The 19,404-nt window shown below is 46.3% G+C and overlaps 1 protein-coding gene across 1 annotated transcript in view; it reads right to left on the bottom strand.

Annotated features, from left to right (window-relative positions):
• GPR179 (G protein-coupled receptor 179) overlaps positions 1–19,404 on the bottom strand; it is a 47,997-nt gene that overhangs the window by 16,169 nt on the left and 12,424 nt on the right. Inside the window, exons 3-6 of the mRNA XM_081837549.1 lie at positions 4,264–4,366; positions 3,340–3,551; positions 2,031–2,099; positions 181–290 (exon numbers count right to left, since the gene is read on the bottom strand). Of these exons, the coding sequence (XP_081693675.1) occupies positions 181–290; positions 2,031–2,099; positions 3,340–3,551; positions 4,264–4,366 (494 nt within the window). The remainder of the gene's footprint in view (positions 1–180; positions 291–2,030; positions 2,100–3,339; positions 3,552–4,263; positions 4,367–19,404) is intronic.

The raw sequence follows: 19,404 nt of genomic DNA, 5'->3' as shown, positions 1-19,404 counted from the left end.
ATCTCTCTGACTAGAGTCAATATGCTGGGCTAAAAGGATCTGCGCCCAAATGCTAATTTTTATGGTCCTTTGTTTTCTTAAGCCCCTGGGGATCAGAGTGAATATTGCAAAGCAACCCCCTCTTTTGGAAAATAAAGGCACAACACCAGTTATGGCCCGTGGCCCTCAAGGTAATCCTACCTGTATAGTTTGAGGGTGATGGTTCCATAGACAATGGCAAAACCCAGCATGCGCACCCAGCGCAGAACAATGCAGCGGAAGATGCTCGGTTTGAAGTAGAGGATAAACACCTGTATGAAAGGAGAGGCCAGGGATGGCATGAACATCCGGAGGACCCTTTTAACAAGCAACACTGGTCCACATGCATATGTTTGAGAGGACACTGGCTTTTTGCATAGGGCTCCTCTAGCCAGGAATCCGTAGAAACAGAGAATTGTAGAGTTGGAAGGGACCACAAGCGTCATCTAGTCCAACACCCCACCCCACGCAATGCCCTTTTTTTTTTCTTTTTGCCCAATGTGGGAATCAAACCTGTGACCCTGAGGTTAAGAGTCTCATGTTCTGTCTCTCTTGCGAGAGTTGCAAGAATTGAACTGGATCATGTCCTGGTGGGCCAAAATTTACCTGGGTGATCTCTGCCGGCATGTCTGTCTCTAGAAAAATCAGAAACCCTTATTTTCCCATTACCAAACATTTCAAGTCAAACCTACAAACGTTTTCAACTGTTTGCAATTTTCTTTCGGATAGAGTATAAATTTGCTCCAGTCCTTTTGAAACAGTTCATCACGGCGATTCCGGATCTTCCCCGTCGGTTTTGCCAACTCCACGTATTCAACCATCTTTATCTGCCAATCTTCCAATGTAGGAAGCTGATTTACATATAAGAAGGTGAATGCTAAAAGATTGACGTAAGGTAAAAAAGTGGTTATAGAAATGTGAAGAAATTGGTAAAGTTGTGTGGAAGTCAGTTAGAGGGAGGGAAGGAGGTCAATGCTTTATTTAAGCAATAATTTATGGATTTTTGATTTTTGATATGGAAATGTAATGAAACATGGAAAACTTAATAAAAATCATATTTTTAAAAAATCAGAAACCCAATATTAAGAACATGACAACTGGCCCCACTGGGTCAGGAAGAGGCCCTTCGGGGAGAGAGGGGCAACAGTGGAGGAAATTGTTCCCTGGCCTCACCTGTTAGGAGGACCAGATCAAGAGTGACAAAGAATACACTCCCCAGCTGAGAAGATAAGGGTGGCCTGCTCAGTCTCTCTCAGACTCAGCTTGCTCTCTTTGGTATTTGGCTAGTTACATACCCCGAGGGCTTTCACAAATTCCATCCTTTGCTGTTAGCTCCCAGAATCCGCTTCTGTGGGTTAATGCAAAACTTCTCAACCTGCAGGCTGTGCTTTTCATGGCTAAATAGCCACCAAATGACGAGGGCTGCATATATTCCATGAAGTGCAGAAATCAGCTTGGGGGACATAGAACTCAATGGCTTGAGAAACCCAGGTTTGTTGAGAAAACCCCAGCAAGTTTCTAGTTCTCAAGACTGAGAAAACCTAGTTTGAACACATACAGGCGATACCCAGGGAAATCTCAAGAGGTGGGAGAATTTCTGGTGGTCAGTGGGTAGGGTTTCAGGGCTCTGCAGAGCTCTTCACCTGCCTCGTCAGATTCCCCTTCTTCAGCGGATGAGGTAGAGGACTCTGAAGTCAAACTGCATCCCAGAAGCATGTCCACAAGGTAGGACCATGCAACATACACAAGTATGTGCAAATGTTATGCAAAGAGGTGTCCTCTGTTTCCAATGATGCATTTCCTTTTGTGGAGGGCAAATTATTTATTTATTTCCTTTATACGAATATGAGGCTGGGACAGAGTGACCGGCCCAAGGTCTCCCCGTCAGCTATATGGGCGAGTTGGGATTTAAACCCTGGTTTCCCCTATTGCCTAGCCCAGCACTCATAACAACTGCACCACCCTAGCCACCCTAAACTCAACCCATTAGGTATCCGAACCCATACACTCACAGGAAAGTAGAGCAGGAGCGAGCCGAAGAGTATCATCTCCAGAAGAATGACTCCCGAAGCTCGAATCCTCTAGGGGAAGAGAGATGAATGTAAAAGGGGGAGCAACCCAAGGCAACCAAGGATAGTAGCTTTGGAGACGGCACAAATGTTCAAGTTAGAAAATGATGATGAGCAGGATAACGATGGTGAGGAAGGGAGAGGGCCTTTTTGGTGGTGGCGCCCGCCCTTTGGAGCGCTCTCCCATCAGATATCAGGGAAATAAACAACTATCTGACTTTTAGAAGACATCTGAAGGCAGCCTTTTATAGGGAAGTTTTTATTGTTTGATGTTTTACTGTGTTTAGTTTGTTGGAAAGCCACCCAAAGTGGCTGGGTGTCAGGCTCCAGGGGCTTGGCTCCTCCCCCCCCCCAACTGCTGATAAGCAGGACAAAGCGAAAAGAGCCCCTTTTGCTGATCACAGCAAAAGAACAAAGCATCCATTCTCGGAGTGAAGGTGCTCCCATTTAAGCTTCCCTCCTACTTCCCCCTTCTTGCAACCTGCTCTCAGGACCACTGAGCCTTCTGCGTAGCAACCTTATCAACTCTCCTTGCCCTTGGAGAGAGAGGCTGGACACTTTCCAGCGAAGGGGAGTCAGTTATCTCTCTCTCTTCCTGTTCTGCTTCTCCTAGCTGTTCCCCACTCAGCTCTGCCCAGCTGTTGCTTTCTGAACTATGTCCCTCGGCAAACCAAGTCTCTAAATCTATACTGCTCCATTGTTCCTGGTCAGCTTCAGGATCCTGGTCTGGAGTAGGAAGAGGGGGAGGTTCCCACCATTCCTCATCAGAGCTGTAATCCTCAGTCTGGCCTCTGACATGGGGGCAACCCAGTCAGATGGGTGGCATATAAATTATTATTATTATTACAGTAGTGGTACCTCAGGTTACAAACACCTCAGATTACAAACACTTCGGGTTACAGACTCCACTAACCCAGAAGTAGTACTTCGGGTTGACAACTTTACCTCATGATGAGAACAGAAATCGTGCAGCAGCAGCGGGAGGCCCCATTAGCTAAAGTGGTACCTCAGCTTAAGAACGGTTTCAGGTTAAGAACGGACCTCCGGAATGAATTAAGTTCGTAACCAGAGGTACCACTGTAGTATTATTATTATTATTATTATTATTATTATTATTATTATTATTATTATTTTATTTGATGGCAAAGTAAACCAGAGACAGCTAATGCTTTGGCCCCTCTCCTATTCCTGTCCGGGGCCTCTTTAAGTGCAAATCCAGCTAGTTCTTCCCACTGGCCATTCCTACCCTTACCTTGCTCTTCCGGAAGTGGTAGGAGACCAGCATGCTGAAGAAAACGGCCAGCATGCAGAAGGCCTGGAATGCCAATACGGCAGCCCGCAAGGACCAATCTTCCTGGATCAGACAAGGGGTGCCATCCGTGCAGGTCGTACATCCTTCGCGGCACGGGAGGCACTCCAGCAAGCTCTCGGAATCCGTCGCTCCATACCGGGAAGCACTTTCTCCTGCGGGCAGGGAGAATGAATTACTAAAGGAAGTGTGTTAAAAAATAGTGGTTCGGAAGGCTCCCAGGAGAAAAAGCAACCATGACTCCTTTAATACTTGGGTGTGGGGGGAGAGAGATTGGAAATCTAGAAAATGAAAAAAAAGTCTGTCTAGGAGATAAGGACGGAAAACAGTGGCGGAGAATCTCTCATCCTGGACGGGAAGGAAAAGTAATGAGTATCTGATGCCTGAACATTGAGAAAACATCAGCAGGGCGAGGAATAAATGGATATTACCCTGGATTGAACATTGGACTATTATGAGGAATACTTGCTGGCACAACTGCCAAATGGATAGTTAGCAGTCACCTTTATCTATCTATCTTTCTCTTCCTACTCTGTTCTTATTCTTATCTTTCTCTCTCTCTGCATTCTGTTATCATGTCTATTATTATTTTATCTTACTGTATTTGGGTAAGAATTGCATGCAGATGAAGGGGATGTACAGTTTGAAGGAGCCTGCATGAGAGACAGGAAAAGGGAAATCTTTCAGCGTAAGACGCTGGGAGAAGAGGGGAAGGCAGCAGCCAGACTGGTGACTGGGAGTGGCCGCCAAGACCATATAACACAGGTCCTGAAAGACATACATTGGCTCCTAGTACATTTCCAAACACAATTCAGAGTTTTGCAAGAAGAAGCATTCACAAAAAGCCATATAAGTGCTGCTACCTACCATTGTTAGATGATGAGAAAATTCTACTTGCCCTGTAGAAACCTGGTTTGCACTGACAAAGGTATTTTCCAAGAACGAAACCCTTGTTTTCCTGCGGGATGCACTGAAAGATGGAATGCAGAATTGTGAGTTAATCTCTCTCTCTCTCTCTCTCTCTCTCTCTCTCTCTCCACATCAGTTTTCAGAGGGGGAAAGTCATGAAAATTCTTCAGCCTTTTCCAACAAATTTATCTCAATGTACACATATCTCTATGCATTTTTGCCTGATATAGACTTCTTCTTCTTCTTCTTCTTTTGCAAAGCAATGTCCCCTAATATAATGCACTTTTACATGTTACTTTCACTAATATATGCACACTTTACCACAGTATATGTATTTTTATACACATTATTTGGCTGGACAACTGCATTTCATAAGAGTGAATTTGGAAGGAGACTATGCTTGTGGTTTGTGTATTATATCAGTGAATTAGGTAGGTTGGCCTTCAAATATGAACGGAATTTAATTTCTCCCTCTTCTCTAGTGATCATTGCAATACCTCTATCCGAGGGTATGCTTAAAATATTAGGAGCATAGGTAAGCTACTTTAAACTGAGTCAAACCATTGCTCAATCTAGCTCAGTGTTTCCCAAACTTGGGTCTCCAGCTGTTTTCCGACTACATTTCCCATCATCCCTGACCTGCTAGCTAGGGATGATGGGAGTTGTAGTCTAAAAACAGCTGTAGACCCAAGTTTGGGAAACAATGACTAGCTTAATTTTGTCTACCTGGAGATCCTGGGGATTGAACCAGCTGGGGTATAAGGTCTTGAAAAGCAGACCTTCTACCTCTGAACTACATCCCTTCCCCAAAGCCCCAGATTTGTCCTCCTTTATAAGGTCCGTATAGTTAAAGCTATGGTTTTCCCAGTAGTGATGTATGGAAGTGAAAGCTGGACCATAAGGAAGGCTGATCGCCGAAGAATTGATGCTTTTGAATTATGGTGCTGGAGGAGACTCTTGAGAGTCCCATGGACTGCAAGAAGATCAAACCTATCCATTCTGAAGGAAATCCGCCCTGAGTGCTCACTGGAAGGACAGATCCTGAAGCTGAGGTTCCAATACTTTGGCCACCTCATGAGAAGAGAAGACTCCCTGGAAAAGACCCTGATGTTGGGAAAGATGGAGGGCACAAGGAGAAAGGGACAGCAAAGGACGAGATGGTTGGACAGTGTTCTTGAAGCTACCAGCATGAGTTTGACTAAACTGCGGGAGGCAGTGGAAGACAGGAGTGCCTGGCGTGCTCTGGTCCATGGGGTCACGAAGAGTTGGACACGACTAAACAACAACAACAACAATATAATCCAGGAGACCTCCTCTTAACCTCTCGTCAGATTAAGTTAGAGTTAAGTGAATTGAGCCTCATCCAAGGCACTCCTTTTTTCTGCCACCCACAACTCCTTCCTTCTCGCTACTCTGCTGGTGTTGACATGCCACCCCACCTCTTCTGGACACCAGTGGTTAAACATTTAAGCATAATAATAGCCAAATGCTGAATGGCCAAATCCCCTTTTCCTAAAACCTAAATGGATCACTAATGCCGCAAAGCGCACACTAATCCCTTGGGAAGCAGAACGCAGCCAAAAGGACACGGCAAATGTGACCAATAAACGAGCGCCCACAGGGGCAAGCCTCCTAGGGCTTTTGACGCCAAAAGGACCCAGAAACCCCTTAAACCCCACACAGCAGGAGAAGATACGCTAATTCAGGAAGTGGGGCAGCGTGGTGGAAAGAAGGAAGGTGCAGAGAGAGGTAGAGAGACAGAACCATCTGTGTCTTCGTTGGGAATGGATTCTGTGAAGTTCCTGCATTTGCAAATGGACCTTTTCCTGTCACTAGTTTCTAAATCAAGTTTCGGACATCAGAGCCATGGGAAAGAAGGAGACAAGCTGATGTTGAAACAGAGCTTTGCACGTATTGGGAAGTTTTGTACAGTGGTACCTCGGGTTAAGAACTTAATTCGTTCCAGAGGTCCGTTCTTAACCTGAAACTGTTCTTAACCTGAAGCACCACTTTAGCTAATGGGGCCTCGCGCTGCCGCTGTGCCACTGGAGCATGATTTCTGTTCTCATCCTGAAGCAAAGTTCTTAACCCGAGGTACTATTTCTGGGTTAGCGGAGTCTGTAACCTGAAGTGTCTGTAACCTGAAGTGTATGTAACCCAAGGTTACAATTTTGAGCGTTTATCTTTTTTTAAAAAAACAACAACCAGAAAAACAAAACAAAACCCTTATGCATTGTGGGTCGTTTGTAAAAGCAAAAATAGAGTTGTGTCCAATGTGAAAACGAATCGTGAGCCGCAAGCAATTCTATGCCACCACAGAGAGAACACTAACCTGGAGGTGTGGGGGTACAATTTCTGGTTGGGGGCAAAGCTTAGTTTGGCGCGCACAGGCCCTGATTCCTTATTCAGCTTCACCTATTTGGGTGACTATTTACATGGGTGCAACAGCCTGACAGTGTCTTATGTGCCAAGTGTTAGGCAGGATGTGCTTCTATGCCATCTTGGAAGGGATGCTCTTTTGGACGAGTGTGTACATGTTTTGGGGTGTTCCAAAGCTTACTTTGATGCATTCAGGCCCCAGTTTTTATTATCGGTTATTATTGAGGAGATTTCACCCCTCCCATATCCAAGAATCTCCTGATGAGTCTGCTGATTCTCCAGAGAGGAGGGGCGGTGTTCTGCTCTCTACTTATTCTGCTCCAGCACCACATCAAAGAGTCAGTCAGTCAGTGTGTCGGAGAGAGAGAGACTGAGTGTTAGAGATTGTGTGTATAGATAAGGTTGCTGCTAAGAGCAGCTGCAGACACTCAGTGCAGTGCAGCATTCATTTATGCTTAGACCTATTTAGCTCTGTATATAGTTGTGTATAATAGTTGTAGATAGAATAAAGAAGACATTCTACAGAGCTGCTCTCCGAGTCGTTTATGCTCTGCTAGACTCTGCTATACTCTGCTGTGCGACGACTGTCTTCTTGTGGAAGTGAATCCGGTGCTCACAACTCTAAGCTGTGAGTCCACAGCACTTTGACCTGTTCCTGTGCAGAAGGTGGTCTCTGGAAGTGCTACCCAGCTCGCCTAGCCCAGTCGGGGCTGAGTGGATGAGTCCAGTTGGTGGCACTGGCTCAAGGGCGATGCTGACAATTATTTGCAGGGAGGCATTGGACCTTGGCAGCCCCATACTCTCTAGGATACAACTAATGATACAACTCTCAGTTGTATCATTAAGGATGCCGAAGACAAACTGTGTGAAGCATACCCCTAATTCCTTACTTGTAATTATCACCTGGGGCCATAAAGCATTAAATTGTGTAAAATCATCAGTTTTGCCTGCAGAAAACCATTGTGTATCTTCAGCATTCCCCTAGTCCTGGAGCTACGTATATGGGGTAGTCCAAATCTTATTTTGGGGTGTAGGGGTATATGAATCCATATTAAATTTGCCGACTTTCAAACTTGTGCAGATAGGAACTGAGTATTAGCAACCATCTCACTTCTACACATCATGGCTTCCCCCAAAGAATTCTGGGAACTGTAGTTTGTTAAGGGTATTGAGTGCTGTTAGTTGTAGCTCCATGAGCTACATTTCCTTGAGTGGCTTAACAGCCAAGGCCTCTTCCTAGGGGTCTCTGATAACTGTACCTCTCTGAGTTTATACAAGCAGTTGTTATTGCACACTTTCTGGAGCATTTTCCTGTCACTTTCCTTATTGCAAAAGTTCACACACACACCCGACTTTTTAAAGAAGGTTTATTCAGCAAGAGTGCCAAGTTTTGCAACCTAAATTTGCCAGTGTGTGTGACTGAATCCCACTCGAAAATAGTGACAGCTTTGGGAGTGCCCCTACAGTCTACATTATGATCTTTCTAACATCTATGTAGGCAGGCCTAAGTGCTAAAGAAGAGGAGTTGTGATGGCCTGGGAATTGGATTCAGAGGCTGAACCTGAGGAATCCCAGCCTGCATAGGAGTCCCTGCCTCCAGGACCACCTCAGCCGGGGCTGGGGCTTGAACCTGAAGGGCCCTCACCTGTGCTGGATCCTCAGGAGCAGACACCAGCTGAATCGAGGACCCATTGCCTGCAGGTGCTCCACTCTCAGCCCCATCAGGGGAAGGTGAGGTTGCCTCTGGGTCCAATAACCCTCCAGCCTCTACTGAGCTGCAGAGGCTCAGGGCAGAGAGGCGGAGGGAACTAAGTTCTTGTAGGAGGCGTGCTCACCTCCAGGCCAGGAGAGGCGAGTCACCTGTGGACTGGGACCACCCTATGCCTCAGAGGAGATAAAGGCCAGCCCGCCCAGTCCCAGGTTGCGGGAGCAACATCGTTGGTTACCTGTTCCTGCCGGCACCCTGTCCTGCTCTTCTGCCTGAGTTCCTGACTGCACCCAACTCCTTGCCTTGGACCCCGCTTCAGCCTTGACGGACAGTCTCCATACCGCACCCTCGACCTCGGACTGGACTCAGACCATGCCGCACGGTAATCCCCCGGGACCAGCACAGGAGTAAAGTGATCACAGTAAGAGGAGTGTAAAGGCATTATAGAACTACTGAGTGCTGATTTCCTTGTGTGGCAATGTATGGCGGGGGCGCGGAGGGATCAATTGCTTGGTCAATGCATACATCTTGTTGAATTCAATGAGTGATGCAGAGAGACAGTATCGCTTGAGGCAGGCAGTGATGGCAAGGGAGTAGGAATGCTACAAATATCCATGATTTTCTGCTCTGAAAACTACATATTTCCCGTTTCCAGCAAAGTGTCCTAAGCTGGCAGTCGGTTTAAGCAACGTGAATTTCTGGTCTGTATGGTGGAAATCACAAATCTACTTGCACAAGACCCAAGCAACAATGGGAACATCTATAGTAATAGAAGGACAGGTTTTGCATATAGCTGGAGGGCGGAAGAGGACCATATAAATAAACAAGCAAAATGGTACTGGAAGTGTGGACACTGTAAAGAAATTCATATTGTATTGATTGCCTAAATCGGGACGTGGGTGGCGCTGTGGGTTAAACCACAGAGCCTAGGACTTGCCGATCAGAACGTTGGCGGTACGAATCCCCGCGATGGAGTGAGCTCCCATTGCTCTGTCCCTGCTCCTGCCAACCTAGCAGTTCGAAAGCACGTCAAAGTGCAAGTAGATAAATGGGTACTGCTCCAGCGGGAAGGTAAACGGTGTTTCCGTGCATTGCTCTGGTTCACCAGAAGCGGCTTAGTCATGCTGGCCACATGACCCGGAAGCTGTACGCCGGCTCCCTCGGCCAATAAAGCGAGATGAGCGCTGCAACCCCAGAGTCGGTCACGACTGGACCTAAGGGTCAGGGGTCCCTTTACCTTTATTGATTGCCTAAAACAAGATGCATCACCATGCCACATCATGAACCCAAGTGAAAGTCACACCTCCATGGCAAGCAGTCATGGGACTAAGGGGACTAGGCTGGTCCCCTAAATGTTCTTGGTGTCTCCTTCCCAAAGCCTGGGAAGCTTCTGCCCAGCTTAGGGAGGGAGGTGCAAAGCTCTGATGGGTCCAAGACCCATTCTGCCATCTTCCCAAAGCCCACCCGGCTTTCGGAAGTAGGCAGGAGGGCTCTGGCATCTTGTCAGAGCCCTGGCAATACTTTCACAAAGCCTGGGAAGTTTCTGACCAGCTTAGGGATGGAGGCTCGATGCTCACGTGTGCGGCGTCAGGACGTCACAATGTCACACGAATGACACCACCCCCACCCACAAGCCGGCACCTCTGGCCCTAACTGTTTCCCTATGAAAAATTTCCCTGCACACTACCATCGCACCTCTTGACCCAGGAGCTGCTTCTCCTGTCCCAGATTTGCAAGAAAGGGCTGCTTGTTTGGAGGATCTAGCAGGGGAGCTCAGCTATCGTACACCCTTGACCAAAGAACAGTACACTCCTTCTACAGTGGTGCCCCGCAAGACGAACGCCTCGCAAGACGGAAAACCCGCTAGACGAAAGGGTTTTCCGGTTTGGAGGCGCTTCGCAAAACGAATTTCCCTATGGGCTTGCTTTGCAAGACGAAAATGTCTTGCGAGTTTTTCCGACTTTTTTCCCTCCCCCCCCTTTTTCTAAGCCGCTAAGCCGCTTATCAGCTGATCCGATAAACCGATAAGCCGCTAAAAGCTGCTAAGCCGCTAATAGCGCTAATCCGCTAAGCCGTCAATGGGCTTGCTTCGCAAGACGAAAAAACCGCTAGACGAAGAGACTCACGGAACGGATTCTTTTCGTCTTGCGAGGCACCACTGTATCTGGGATGGTCGTGCTCTTCCACCCAGCGCGCCGCTTCGGGAGGGACGCACATGGAGCGGTGAGGGAGGGAAGGGAAACCCGCCTAGCCAGCCAGATCAGCTGAATCAACCCTGGTGATCAGTGGGGTAACAGATGTCGCAGCCAGATCACCCTCACATCCTTTGGGGAAGGTTCTCTTTTTTTAAAAAAATTATATTTATTCAGGTTTTAAGTTTTAAATATTACAAAAAGAAAATTAAAAAAGACAAAAAAGAAGAACAAAAAACAAAACAAAATACAGAAAAAATACACAGTTAGGAAACAAACCAAAAAAACCCTCAAACTTTTACATAACTTTCTTTCCTTTGCTTACTTCCTTGACCTCCTCTAACCTCCCTTTTTTGTATTCTAGTTCAATTAGATATTTCAGCAAATCCTTTCCAGCTTTGTTTTTACCCTAATAATCTGTCTTAATATACTGTAATTTTGCATTCTCGTCTTTCGCCAATTAAAAAATAAATTTTTATCTAATCCTTTATATCATTTCTGCTAAAACCACATTATTTCATTCCAACATATCCTTTGGGGAAGGTTCTCAGGCAGGGTGGAAGGAGAAAGAACTTGCCCATGTGAAGACCACCTGGTGGAAACCCTCACACATATGGTTCTTAATTGTAAACTGTATGCTGATCTCCGCCAGCAATTTCTAGATCAACTCTGTATCCCCAAATGGAAACCAGAGTTGGAGGTCATACATTTTCTGTTACTGGGGAATGATCAGGAGCTCACCAAGTTAGTGGCCAAATATCTCTATTCGGTTTTTTGTCATCGAAATACACTGCAGACGTCTGATCTCCCTGGAGACCTAGAGATGTGACCATAGATTGCTCTGCCTCTTTCGTTTAGCAAATGTTTTGTGCCACTGGGGAAGTGGTAATTCTGTATTGATTTGTTTTGGATGTTTGTATGTGATGCCATTAAAAAGTGTGATGATGATGAAGAAAGGGCTGCGGCTTCTCAGTGGTGAAGGCACCCTGCACATGCTCAGAGGACTCATGTTGCCTCTTAAGCTGAAGTTCAGTACCCTTTCAAGGCACAATTCAAGCAGAGATGTAAAGAGTTAAAACGGCTAATGCAAGGCTCCGATGAGCATCGGGGTGCCAACTTGGATAAAATATTGGGTGGCAGGTAAGCCCCACATAATCAATCACATGGCGCGGTGCACGCACACCATTTGAATGGCAATGCCCATTAACTTGGGGGGGGGGTCCCGGCCCCATCAAATATTTTACTGGGGCGTCTGAAGACCCTTGACCCCTAGGAGTTGGCGCCTATGATGAGGATGGGATTGAGGTGAGATTTGAAGTAGGAATGGGGCAGAGTTCCACTCTAACTGCAATCCTGCTTGTACACTGAGATTCAACTCAGGATGGAAATATTTCTGTTATGGCCTCAGGACCTGCCTTATTCTGACAGGTTGCAGGCCCATTTCAGGGTATAGAAACCACAAACAAATAACAATGAATGCTCAAAACGTGTGTGTGTGTGTGTGTGTGTGTGTGTGTACACATATATGTGCATATATACATATGTGTATGACTGTATGTATACTGTATATACACATGCACACACATTGTTTACACACACTGTATATACACATGCACACATACTCTTTACAGAGGCATTTGATGGCTCAAAGAAACAGTTCTTGGCAACCCAGAGATCCCTGGTCAAGACGATGCTATCAACTGTTTTATAATGTTTTTATAATGTTAACTGGCTTTGGAATATTATGATTAACATTTATGTCCATAGCACCATAGCACTATAAATATACATGGCATTGTGCATATATATTTTTTAATCTACTCTGAAGGGCGTGCAGTCTAAAACGATGAATAAACAATACAATAAAATCAATGGTTTCAAATGCACAACTCACAAGCCAACATTTTAACTGTTTTTATTAGGCTTTCTAAAAAAATCAAGAATTGTTTATTGACATGTTTGCTGCCCTTGGCTCCTTCAGGAGGAAGGGTAGCATATAAATTTAATGAATAAATAAAGACGACATAATCGAACCTCTGGGCAAACTTGTGCCAGCAAATCAGGATGAACGTTCAATAAACAGGTCAGGGCCCCTTAGGCTTCACAATCCATTTTGGAATCTGTGATGGGGCGAAATTTCATCCACTCAGCTCCCTGACCAAAAATGTTGTCCTAATTTGTCTGAGGAACAGATTGTGGAAGCCTGTTCTTCTAGGAATTCAGGGTAGCACTAGCAAGCATAAGGCGCAAGAATATGGGGGAAGGGGCAAAAGAGGCCAGGGAGCAGATGAAAAATGTGGGGTGGGGGAGGAAATGAGCGGTGGGGAGCCTGCGTTTTGGGACGGAGTGGCTAGATGGGAGGAAGGCCTGGGCTCTCACAGATTGCGGAGTCAGAAGCGCCTGCGGAAGAAGATATTTAAAAGGTTCCCATGGTTCAAAAGAAATGATTTAATTACACACACATAATGATCAGCGTGTGTCGCTGGTATTTACCCAGCATGAGAAAAGGAGGATGGAACGGAAATCAGCCAAAGATAGATGCAAGCTGTTAATTAACAATGTTGGACCGTGTTTCCTTTCTCTCTCTTAAGAAAGGAAGAATGAAAAGGCCTTGCTAAATCAGAAGTGGAAGGATGCAAAAGAGAAGGCTCTGGGTTTTGTACATTCCAGGTGCTGTGGGTGAAGCCGGCCCTACCATTGGACGAGGTGTAATGGCTGCCTTAAGTGGCGCTTTTAGGGTTCTGTCAAGAGGCCGACTGATCTGAGCCAGGGGCCCAACACACTTGAGAAGCAGTTTGGATGTGGGATTCGTAGCCACCAGATCTGTTGATGGTCACTTGCTGAGGTGGTTTAGAAAAAGGGATAGATGAATTCATGAAGCAGCACTGGGGAATCTTTGGTCCCCCAGTTGTCACTGAATTACAACTCCCATCAGCTCTAAACAAGTGTGGATGATGGGAGTTACAGTTCATCAACCTCTGGAATTTGATAGGATCCCTATACCTAGTCTAGAATCCTTCCCTCCTTTTCTAGGGGGCTCCATATAAAATTGTCCTATCCTCACACAGTAGGGGAGCTATCGGCAGAGTCAGGGGAATACTGAGGGTTGTAGAAGTACAAAATATATCCATTGGAAAAAATAAAAAATACCAGAAAGGGAGAGGAAACTAAAAACAACAACAGTCCTATGAGGACTGAGCACGTTTGGCGGCCACAGAATGCAAACTGACTGCTGGGGGCGGGAAGAAAACAATACTGGCAGGTGAAGGAATGCAAAGGGGTATCCTGAACAGGAGCATTTCACACTGTAACATTTTGCTGCAGGTCCCAATAGCTAAGACCAATTAGCCATGTTCACAGAGTAGAACCTCCGAATACCAGGGGTGCCAGGGACAAACAACTGGGGAGGACCTCTGCCCTCATGCCCTGCTAAATGACATAATAAAAATCATGCCAGTATTTATCATGCCAGGAATCACAGGTAAAATTAACAAAGTTAAACAACACTTCGGCCCCTCTCCCCCCCTCTCTCTCTGTGATTTTACTGCCCAAAGACAAGAGACAGAGATGTTGATAGATATATTTTAGTGGCAATAAAGAATAATTTCTCCCATGCTGAATTGAAGACTGTAAGATGCCCATGTGGTCCTTTGTGTGATGGGCTTATACAGTGCTTTTTTCCCTAGGGGTACTCTCATTTTCCTACTCATATTGAAATAAAAAGGTAAAGGTAAAGGACCCCTGACAGTTAAGTCCAGTCGCAGATGACTCTGGGGCTGCAGCGCTCATCTTGCTTTACAGGCCAAGGGAGCCGGCGTTTGTCCACAGACAGTTTTTCCAGGTCATGTGGCCAGCATGACTAAGCTGCTTCTGGCGCAACGGAACACCGAAACCAGAGCAGCACACAGAAATGCCATTTACCTTCCCCCCGCCGCAGTACCTATTTATCTACTTGCACTTTTTGGCATGCTTTCGAACTGCTAGGTTGGCAGGAGCTGGGAGAGAGAAACGGGAGCTCACCCCGTCGCAGGGATTTGAACTGCTGACCTTCTGAACGGCAAGCCCAAGAGGCTCAGTGGTTTAGACCACAGCGCCACCTGCGTCCCATTTCATATTGAAATATTGCCCCTCAATGAGGCCAAACTTAGATTCACAAAATGTTTTGGGGTATGTGTCTCCCTGCGTCCCCCCAGAAAAAAAACACTGGGCTTATATAAAGGGAATATGTCATGGAAAGTTCTGCTATGGAAATATTAACCATTAACGCCTGGGTTTTGTATTGCTGACGTTAATCCCACCTGTTTCCAGCTTAGAACATTCAGTTCACGTTCATTTGCAATGTAAAACAAACAGCAAATTTCACCAAAATTCCAATAAAGTCAAACATTTGGTGAAGTTTTAGAAGTGGCCAGAGGCATCATTACGTATTAAGAATGACTACAGCCAATAACTGCGGGTTCAAAATGTTATCTGTAAGACAGAAGTACTGTTTTTGGGGGGCAGGAGGCGGGCAGGTGTGGAGGATTCCCTGGTCCTGAATGGGGTAACTGTGCCCCTGAAGGACCAGGTGCGCAGCCTGGGAGTCATTTTGGACTCACAGCTGTCCATGGAAGCACAGGTCAAATCTGTGTCCAGGGCAGCTGTTTACCAGCTCCATCTGGTACGTAGGCTGAGACCCTATCTGCCTGCGGACTGTCTCGCCAGAGTGGTGCATGCTCTGGTTATCTCCCGCTTGGACTACTGCAATGCACTCTATGTGGGGCTACCTTTGATGGTGACTCGGAAACTACAACTAATCCAGAATGCGGCAGCTAGACTGGTGACTGGGAGCAGCCGCCGAGACCATATAACACCGGTCTTGAAAGACCTACATTGGCTCCCAGTATGTTTCCGAGCACAATTCAAAGTGCTGGTGTTGACCTTTAAAGCCCTAAACGGCCTTGGCCCAGTATACCTGAAGGAGCGTCTCCACCCCCATCATTCTGCCCGGATGCTGAGGTCCAGCGCCGAGGGCCTTCTGGCGGTTCCCTCATTGCGAGAAGCAAAGCTACAGGGAACCAGGCAGAGGGCCTGCTCGGTAGTGGCGCCCGCCCTGTGGAACGCTCTTCCAGCAGATGTCAAAGTGATAAACAACTACCTGACATTCAGAAGACATCTTAAGGCAGCCCTGTTCAGGGAAGTTTTTAATGTGTGATATTTTACTGTATTTTTGGTTTTTATGTAAGCCGCCCAGAGTGGCTGGGGAGGCCCGGCCAGATGGGCGGGGTATAAATAATAAATTCTTCTTCTTCTTCTTCTTCTTCTTCTTCTTCTTCTTCTTCTTCTTCTTCTTCTTCTTCTCATCTACCTTTAAGAACTACTGGGGTGGCCTTAAGATTAAACTGTATACACAAGTTGCCCAAAAGAATTAAGTTATGGTTAAGGAACATGTCTCCATACATATGGAAAGTAATCTGATAGGGAACCCTACAGTAAGTTCCTGCTCTGATCCCAAGGAGGAGCCTGAGGGACAAGACAGGTTGATTGTCATGGCACCAAGAAAAACTCCTCAAGAGCCACTTGCTCTGACAAGGGCGGGAGGTGAGCTGAGACCTTTCTCTTGTTTAAAGTGCTTTTTCATTCTCCAACTGCAGCCAATCAGAAACCAGGCCTTGGTTTCTGAACTTTTTGAAAGTTGAACAGACTTCTGGAATGGATTCCGTTCAACTTCCAAGGTATATGCAAAGGCAGTAATTTATCTTCAGGTGCAAAGATCAGTACACTGCTGTTCTGCACCATTGTAGCCCAAATTCTGCACGATAAAAAGCTGAAGGTATAGTGTATACATCAGGGGTAGGCAACCTAAGGCCCAGGGGCTGGATGCTGCCCAATTGCCTTCTAAATCCGGCCCACGGATGGTCTGGGAATCAGCGTGATTTTACATGAGTAGAATGTGTCCTTTTATTTAAAATGCATCTCTGGGTTATTTGTGGGGCATAGGAATTCGTTCTCCCCCCCCCTCAATATAGTCCGGCCCACCACATGGTCTGAGGGACAGTGGACTGGCTCACGGCTGAAAAAGGTTGCTGACCCCTGGTGCACATAATGCGCAAAGGACCAAAGGCTCCTTTCCCATCATTTATTCTGCTGCTTCTTTTCATGGGGACAGAGGAATCTGCCTTACACTGAGTCAGCCAATGGGTCCATGCAGCTTCAGTACTGCATACTGCACTGGTCTTCAACTGGTAAATGTCTTTGGCTGGTGGGTCACAGCCTGATCCAAGGTGGGCTGCAACAGCAGCACTAGATTAAATAGTAGGTCACCCAAATGTATGTTTGGCTTAAATGTGGGCCCCGGACCTGAAAAGTTTGGAGATGTCTGGTCTATACTGACTAGCAACAGCAGGATTTCAGACTGGAGACATTCACAGCCAACTAGAGATGTGTGTGTGCATGTTTTGAACCCAGAACCACCCCTGAGTGCTGTGCCACTGAGCCATGGTCTCTGAAGAGCTGTGCAAGGAACTGCAACCTTGCCTCTTGACTACCGGTGGCCCTTTTCCTTTTCTATTTTTGCCTTTGACACAAATACATCTTGCCTGAATCAAAACTTCACTAATTTTACATCCTGCTGCAAACATTGCCAGGCAGCTGATTCCACTCTGGTCCCCCTCAAAGCTTTCGCGGTACCCCTGCTTCCTTGCATCAACTGGTCCGCACGCCTGGGAGACCTCCCAAGCTGGTTCCTGTCACACGGCTCCCGATTTGTAGCACACGCAGACCACCAACACCACGAGAACAACAAACCATCCTGTCCCTGCTCATTGTAGGCTTCGTGCCCAATGTTCATCGCAGCAGCACGCAGGCACCAACACACACTCCTCGGGCAAAAGGTGCTTAAATGCAGATTTGCACATTAAACCCCTGCTGTGCAGTGAAGGTACAGAGCAGCTGAAGGAGGCAGATGGGTCGGCAGAGAGAAGGGGGGATAATGCAGGGAAGCAGGAAGCAAAGGGGAAATGAGACACAGGAGGAATGCTGGAAAGAAGCAGGAGGAAGGCAGTGGCAGAGAGGGAGAAGAGTGGTGTTGGCTGAGAACGGTACTAGGCAACATAGCAGATTGAAGGGGGCAGGGCGGGGTGGAGACTCAGCCAGGCTATCCCTGTGGCAGCAAGGATGACAGAAGAAGAAGAAATCTGCAGGTTTCTTCAAAGAGAAAACACCCTATGTGCTTTGAGCAGAGCTTTTCAACAGCAGCAAAAATCTATGAAACGATATAATAAATGGTCAATTGAATTGTGCCTAGAACATCAGTAAGTTTTTTTATTGTAAGGCACTTGTATGAACTTTTAATGGCAGGAGCTGCATTGAAAAGGAAGGAGGATTAAACGAGTGTGTGCGAGACAAGATGTTTGAAACACGTTTTACAAATTGGCAAGAAACGTACCGCAATTAATCAAGGGTAAGCAACAATAACCATTTAGCATATTACATTAACATCCCTTTATTCATTTGCACAAAAGTTTGCAAGCGTCGACAAGAAATTATGTTCCAGAAATTCACATATAGCCCCTAAGTAATTCAGGCTGCATTCTTTCTTTTCAATGTTGTTTCACATTTCTTTGGTTTTTAAAGATTTATGTGTTGTTGATGTTTACACATTTTGTACAAAGTGATGTAATGTGTGGAGTGTTTGTCGCATATGGTGACTTAGCTGTCAATATATCGTACCATATTATAGATTTTTGTGCTGGCCAAAGAAGAAACCTTTGAGAATTCCTCCTTCGACAAAACTTTGATAGGTCCTCTAGCTTTCATTTTCCTTGCTAGTAAAACTTTGGTGCTCCAGCTCTGGCAGCAAAACAACAGGCAGCAGCTGAAGTCCAATAACATTTGGAGGGACACAGATACCTAATCTCTGACAATGGAGGCTGGTCCATTTATATACCGTATTTTCACTCCATAAGATGCATATTTTTCTTCCTAAAAAGTAAGGGGAAATGTCTGTGTGTCTTATGGAGCAAATGCGTGGTCCCTGGAGCTGAATTGCCCAGGGGTGAAAAGCAGATCATGCTTTTTTTTTTTTTGAAAGAGGGAAGTGGGTGTTGAAACAAAGCCGCTAATGGGCAAGCGATCGGGGAGGGAGATAAGTGACGCTAGAGATAAAGGAGGCTGCCTGGGAGGGGGGAGGCAAAGACAGCAAACTTACAAAGGGGGGAAACAGGAAGACTAAAGCAAAAGAGGAAAATTAGAGGAAAAGGAGGAGCAAAAAACTGCTCCAGCTAAGGAAAAGACACTACGTTAAGGCAAACAAGAGGGAAGGAAGTGTTGAAAGGAAACAGCTGATCGGTGGGATCGGAAGAGAGATAAGGGAGGCTAGCAGAGGCTGCCTGGGAGGGGGGAGGTAAAAGCCCATGGATCCTCTGGATTTTTACATTGGGTCACCCCAAATTCACCATCAGATCACATAGCATGTCCATGGCTACAGCCTGCACCAAAAAAATCACGCATCCACTGTTTCCTGGGGCTGCAATGGTGCAAAAATGTGGTTATAAAGCACGGATCCACATGGTTCCTCATAATTTTTGCATTGGGTCACCCCAAATTCACCGTCAGATCCTCCTCCAAAAACTAGGTGCATCTTATGGTCAGGTGCGTCTTATGGAGCAAAAAATATGGTAAATGGGGCTGTGCCCCACCAACTTCAGCCAGCTGGTGGTTTGGTTGGACTGGTTGGATGCAGAGGAATGGTGGGAGGAACCAGCTGGGGAAGGTTCAGAGCCCAGGGAGTGGTGGTGGGACAATGATTAGTGGTCAGAGGGAGAAGAGGGAGCAGGCTGA

This window comes from Podarcis erhardii (assembly GCF_964252035.2).
Source record: "Podarcis erhardii genome assembly, chromosome: 13".
In the NCBI taxonomy this organism is placed as follows: Eukaryota; Metazoa; Chordata; class Lepidosauria; order Squamata; family Lacertidae; genus Podarcis; species Podarcis erhardii.
Note: the sequence above shows the minus strand (reverse complement) of the source record. Positions and strands in the feature narration are given on the sequence as shown.